Consider the following 6,992-nt stretch of genomic DNA (forward strand, 5'->3'; position numbering starts at 1 on the left):
ATTAAATGTCTGACAGTGATATTCTTTCAAAAAAAAAAAATCTTAAAACATCATTACCAAAAAAGTTTGAGCTATTCTTCAATTTATGTTAAAAAAATGTATATAACGTTCAATACGAAAAAACACTTTATCATAGTTTTAACAATAAAATTAATAGACACAAGAAGTAAATACAAGCACGAGTTCAAAGTTAACTCAGCATTATTTGAAACTTGATGAACGATCACAAATCATATAATTAAGTGAAACAAAACAGTCCATAAGAAAAAAAAAATTGATTTATTTTATCTTTACTGGACAAAATCTAATGTGAATAGAAATGGCATCACCAATAAGAAGTTTTAAACGATCTAGCCCGCGATATCTTTCGGCAGCATTCAGTAATGTAATTCAACCTCAGAATTCAGCTAAATTTTTATCAGTACCAGATATTCCTAAGACTGCCTCCCCATTAATCAGTAAACCAGTAAGAACATTAAAAAATTCACTTAATTTTGATAAACCATCTCAAAAAGCTATCCATTATGAACTGTGGAATTTGATGTATTATGGAATTCAAGATGAAAATAAATACAGGATACTTGGTAAAGGAGGCTTTGGCACCGTCGTTTTACTAAATCTTAAAGGTCAGTTAGAATTTAATTTACTTTCTTGTTAAAGCAGTTTTCAAACAATATTTTGCGTCCGTTAATCTGTTCAATTTCTGGAGATATCATTGACTTTATTTGTGCCTTTATCGTTGTGTTCTCTGATTCGTGCCTTTCGGATTGTCATCCAGCTTCATTTTCACATTATTTTTTTTATTTTTTAAGAGTTAGGGGCCATTTTCTAATTGCTCGGAAAATGAAATTTACTGTAGGAACATCATAAACCAAAATCAGAAGATACTTAGATTGGTGGTGTGAATAAGAAATGGGTATAATGCTAGATTTCTTGCAACCTAGAAGATATGGTTTATTAACTGTAGTCGTCTTCTATTTTGTTATATCCTAAGAGAAAAATAAGTGATTGAAACAAGTGTTATTGGTGTCGTTAGGCTGGATCCCCTTAAAGTTATGTCATACTTGGAGCCTAAGATGTACAAACAACTCGAAACTTTTCACAATTAAAGAGAAAAGCACCAAAATCAAATCAGTGTTGCAATTCAAACCAAGGATATAATTTAGGATTGCCATAACAATACTTGCTCAATCTGCTCCCTCATTAACTTGCCCACAGAGTAAAGGTGCTGACTGAAAATGATTATTCTTCCATAGTTTAAAATTTCTTGTAAAGATTATCCCAATCTATTAATCATTTAGAGCAGTTCTTCAAAAAACTACAGAAGAGCCGAAAAGCTGCCTCCCTGCCATAGCTGTAGAAGTCTTATCCACAATTCCCCTCAACAATCATTTCTCAAAGAAATGATTTAGTTTGTTGACTTGCTTTGTTAATCACTGTGTGTGTTAGATCCTCCTCAATGCATCATATTTATATTATTCAAGCACTTGCTCTAAAAATAAGTTATTTCTATTAATATTTACCTTTAATCAAGAAAATTGCATGCCTATTTTAATTTTTTATGATTTATTTATCTAGCAGAAGGATTTTCACCAGCTCATCATGTTTGTTATTAACAGTTAATATTAAAGATCAGAAATACCTAGCTATAATTGATCATTTTTTATTCAGACAGGAATGTAGCTGTGAAAGTATTAATGAGCTCTAAAGAAGCAACATCTTTAGCAAAAGAGAAAAATGCATTGGGATTAAATCATTCCAGTTTAGTTAAAGTTTTTGATGTACTGACAAATGCAGATGCACCTTACGGTCTAGTAGTAATGGAACCATGGTTTTCTCTTAATCTCCACACACTTATACATAATACTTACAGACCTATCACATCCGACGAGAGACTCAGGTAATAATAAGTGTTAATGTATAAGTGATTCTCTGAACTATTCATAGAACACAGTGTTTGAGTGTTAACTAATTTTCTAGGGTAGTATGTACTCATATTCCCATAGACTTAAAGTCAATTTTACACTGACCAACGGGTCGGTTATAGGAGTGGGCTTGGTTACTTTAAGGTGACAAAAAAAAGCAATTTATTCTCTTTATGCAGGAAATTAACTAACCTTCATTATTATTCATGAACAGTTTTTAATTGCTGGAATAAAAACTGGAATAGATAAATAGAAATCATAATCATAGAAATTTACAAAATCATATTTAAAAATATTTATCTTATGTATTTTTTCTTTTTATTAAGATTATTTTCTATTTTTATTTTTTGGAGGCTGAAGAATCTACATGCTGTCATTTACTAAGGCTTTTATTTGTTTCCAATTGTTACAGTATTAGTGTAAGAACAAGTCCTATCTGTCAATGACTGAACATGTCTTCATTTATTCGCCCTCTGCCATTTCCTCCTCCATTCTCAGCAGAGGTAATACTATCTCTGAAAGCAGTAATCTTTTAGTAATCAGCCAAATGGTTAAAGGGAATACTACACTTTGCCAAAGCGCACGGGAAACAGCGGTTTGTAGGTGTACCTACTTTTCAACTCCCTTTCAACAGATTTCAATTTTCTTTTTTTTTCAGGTGCTTGTTTTTAGAAATAATAACATTTCGCGGCTGAAAAAAGTGAAAAACTTTAAAGTTTTTGTAACTTTTAATCGTAGAGGAAAGAAAAAATAATGATAGTATCAATAAGATTTGATCAAATTATACTAAAATTTGAATCTGTAGACAATTTTTTTAATAATGATTACTCTCTTTTGTGTTTTAGATATTTATTAAGTATAAGCGCTGGATTGGAATACTGCCATTCGTTAGGAATTATTCATCTAGACGTCAAACCTTTAAATATTTTAGTTGATCCAACAACGAAAACTTGCAAGTTATGCGACTTTGGTGCATCATACAACTATTTTAAAAATGAAATAGAAAATTTAGGTCATAATTTGAACCATCAGGTAGTAATACTTTTTTAATTTTTGCAAACAACAATTAGTAACATCGCTATACCGAGTGACTAATTTTATATATCAGGAGTATAATATAAGGTTTACTTTGTTTTATTCTTAGGGAACAATTGCCTACGCAGCACCCGAATTACTTAGAGGTGATTTACCTACTGTTGAATGTGATACATATTCATTTGGCATAACCATGTGGCAATTCCTACATTGCGATTTACCCTATAAAGGAATACCAAAAGAAGCTCTTATTTATAAGGTATTCAATGTTTACCACGTAAATATTCTCAAAAACGGATAAATTAGCTCGAATACTTTTTCTTTCTTTTTGTAACGCCACATTTATCTGCTTCAAACACTAATTAAAATGTTTGTATGCAGAATTTTGTTTTTTAACTATCTGAAGGTATCTCTTTAATTATTAATCATATCTAATAATAACTGTCAAAAAATTCCTTCTTTTCTCGTAGTCTTCAATTCGTTCCTTTCTGGTACGTTCAGACCAACAAATTTACCGAAACCTACGTTAAAACTTTTGCTGCAAGAATGTGGCTACTTTTGCTAGCTTGACCTCAGCTAGACATGTAATAAGATTATTGTCAACTTTATTATACTTCTTTAGACTTTTACGATGCCCGAAAATAGACGTTAGCTATTTTTAGTACCAGTTGCCAGGATTCCTAGACACATTTCCTTTTCATCTATGGCCTAATTCACGGACGCTCTAAATCGCCTTCCAGAACAAAATTTGGGTTTCCACCTTGTATCCTAGAGCTTCTAGGCACTTTTCTTTATGTTTATCGAACTCCAAAAGTTCTCATATTTACTTAGTACCCATATACATATCACACAGTGTGTGTACTCTAGATCTAATTTTCTAAATAAATCAATTCTTCATTTTTGGAGATTCTTTTTCTGCATTTATCCCGAGCATCCGACCCAAAGATTGCGCGTAACTCTTTTCTCTTCCAACATTTAACCATAAACACACTGACCCATCAGCTTCATGTGCCATTCTTTACTTGTGCCATAGTTTTATACGCGGTAACAACTCTCACTTCTGCTTGATCCGTTTCTCGAAAAGTATGTCGCAGGGCCGAAAATTACTTACGTATCATAATTTTTCCTTTGTTGCATGGTAAATACAATTTTTATTGAAAGTTTGGTTGGATTTTTCATAAATAAACTCTAACGAACGAAAGTATTAAACTCACTCATGGTTTAGAAGCGATGTTCCTTCACCATTCGACAAATCACTGTACCTTCTTCGTCTTCTCGTTACATTATTCTGATTTCTGAGCTTGGAGTTTATAAATAAAGTATTACCAATTTTTTCAGGGGACTTTACGTCCGACTACCACTTACTATCGTTGACGGAGGCTAATAGCAATGTTGTACTTTACTATAAAATTTTCATATTCAACATTAAATAAAATCCAAGGCCTAGACCGGGAATCGAAACCTATAACACAATACCCATTAGCACTGCAAGTCTCGCCTCTAACCGCTCGGCTACCTTGGCACCTAAGTTTAAACACCATCTCATCTTAAGCTCATGAGAACAAAAGAGGATGGGGCTTCATGTTTTAAACCCATTTCGACACATTATAAAACCATAGCAAATTTGAAATAATTCTAAATTTTCCTCTTGAAATTACAGGTGGTATCTTTGGGAGAGAGACCTAAATGTTTCGTTTTTCACGAACCGGGATACTCTGATTTATACAGGCAATGTTGGAATTCATTTCCCGGCAACAGACCGTCAATGTCGAAAGTTAGACTAGAATTACAAGCATTATTATCAACTATAAAAAATATCAAACCAATTTTTCAATTGTTATAAACTATTTCAAATGAATCAGCATATCTTGTTTAGATTAGAAATTGTTCCTAACCATTAATTTTGGTTGTTTTAATGTTTTAAAATTTTATGTACTTTTGATATAAATAATTGTTATTTTTATCTACTTTGACTCAACCTACAGCAAAAAAAGGTAGACTGGGGAATTATAGTGGTTATATCGATGACGTTTGGGCGCGATTAGTAGAGTGTCACTCGCTCTAGGCTCGCTGTCACTTACTAAAATCTCCTTATCAAAATTTATTTTTGTTATAACATACTTTGGCAAATTTTCTGCTATCAACGTCAACGATAAATACTTCGGATTTATTTATAATTATGATTCAATTTGTCAGGGATGCCTAGAGGAAGGAAAGGAACAACATATTAGATAGTTAAAGTAATGTAAAGTTTTTCCAAAAACTTTATTTACACAACTAGTGCCTGCCACTAGTTATTTTAATATTATGTGGGTTTGATTAAATAATAAAACTCGCTAAAGTTGTAAGTAATAACCTGATTTATTCACACATTAATATTAACTAACATTAACATTTACTAGCAACTAACGCTATTCATTACAGTCACCATTTACAACAGTCACAACAGTTTACTGTTACTTACTCACTACGTAACGCCACAAAACTGTTCCACGACTGACCCCTGATCCGCACTGCACCGAATTGCACTAGGCTCAGCTGCACTAACACAGCTCTACTCATCAACTGACTAATTGCCCAACTAGCTACCACTGAAGCACTCCACAACACTGACTCTCTCTAACTATGTCCCAACACTGACTCTCCAAGACTAACTCCAAAACTCACTGACTGACTAGAAACTACAAGACAGTAAAACTCTCAGAACTCGATTAAAAAACTCGTTAAGAACTCCTTAAAACTGACTTCTCCAGCTGTGTCTGCCTCCTTTTAACTGCGTGCCTCCCTCCAACTGGGACTGCCCTCCTCCAACTCTCTGAGCATAAGTTTCCACGCCCTCCTGACGTTCATTGGCTGGAGAAAACATACTGCCACCACCTCAGCTGGGGCCGCCCTCCTCCTACTCTCTGTCTCGCTCCTACCTGTCAATCACTGGCTGGGAAAACACATATGCCACCACCCCAACTGAGGCCTTTCTCTTAGCTGGCTTTTACACAGGTCACTAACTCCTTGAACAATCTAGCCCTTTCCTTTCTAGTTCAGATAGAGACCGGCCCTTTTGTCTACACAGTGGTGGCCTGATAACGACTTTGGTCGCTTAACCCCTAGAACAATCTAGGCCTTTCTTCTCTGCCACAGGTAGATACCGCCCTTTTTTCTACACAGTGGTGGCCTGATACCGACTTTGGTCGCTTAACCCCTAGAACAATCTAGGCCTTTCTTCTATGCCCAGGTCAACTTCGTTACAGTAATTTTAAAATTAAAGTTTAGAATTTGCTTTTTAGTTAGGGTTTTCAGGTGGACCAATACAATATATAGTTAGATAACTAAAATAATTACAAAATTAAAATTTAGATTTTGATTTTTAGTTAAGGTTTTCAGGTACACATCAACCAGCTACTTTGGAAATAAACACACGTTAGTTAGATATTTAAAGGAATTTCAAAATTTAAGTTCAGAATTTGCTTTTTAGTTAGGGTTTTCAGGTGGACCAATCCAATATATTAGTTAGATAATTAATGTAATATCAAAATTAAAGTTTAGAATTTGCTTTTGTAGTTAAGGTTTTCAGCTACACATCAACCAGCCAGCCACTCTTTAGTGCATGACAAAATGACACTAGTCATTTTATAAATAAATAGAATCATAATTATTCTATAATTAATTAAATTTGATAGTCAACTAAAAACCCAATGCTAGATTATACAAGTTAGGTCGAACTATTTTGAAATAAAGTAAAAGCGAATGAAAAAAGTGGAAATAGTCTCTTAATTTCACTGTAATGCTGCTGTTCTGCATTTGATAGTTAATATTAAAGGCAATCCTACAATTGTATATGTTGGATCGATCTAAATTGAAAATCAAGAAGTAAAAACCATTGGAAAAAGTAGATATCGTCTTCTACTTTCACTCGAACACTCCTGTTTTGCATTTGATAGTCACTATTAAGGCCAATGGTAAAATATACATGTAGGTACTATCTTTTTTTAAAAGTGATTGGTAAAAAGCTATAGAAAAAGTAAAAATTTGCTT

The 6,992-nt window shown here is 33.3% G+C and overlaps 1 protein-coding gene across 1 annotated transcript; it reads left to right on the forward strand.

The window, feature by feature from the left end:
- The first annotated feature begins 186 nt into the window (after positions 1-186).
- Positions 187-4,923, forward strand: LOC141454711 (serine/threonine-protein kinase mos-like). Its single transcript, XM_074129253.1, has 5 exons — positions 187-626; positions 1,672-1,900; positions 2,771-2,957; positions 3,070-3,219; positions 4,621-4,923. Exons 1-5 carry the CDS (start codon positions 320-322, stop codon positions 4,801-4,803), a joined length of 1,056 nt encoding a protein of 351 aa, XP_073985354.1. The 5' UTR covers positions 187-319; the 3' UTR covers positions 4,804-4,923.
- The last annotated feature ends 2,069 nt before the right edge of the window (positions 4,924-6,992 follow it).

Source organism: Rhodnius prolixus, unplaced genomic scaffold, assembly GCF_049639745.1.
Source record: "Rhodnius prolixus isolate KJV_2025 unplaced genomic scaffold, Rpr scaffold_9, whole genome shotgun sequence".
In the NCBI taxonomy this organism is placed as follows: Eukaryota; Metazoa; Arthropoda; class Insecta; order Hemiptera; family Reduviidae; genus Rhodnius; species Rhodnius prolixus.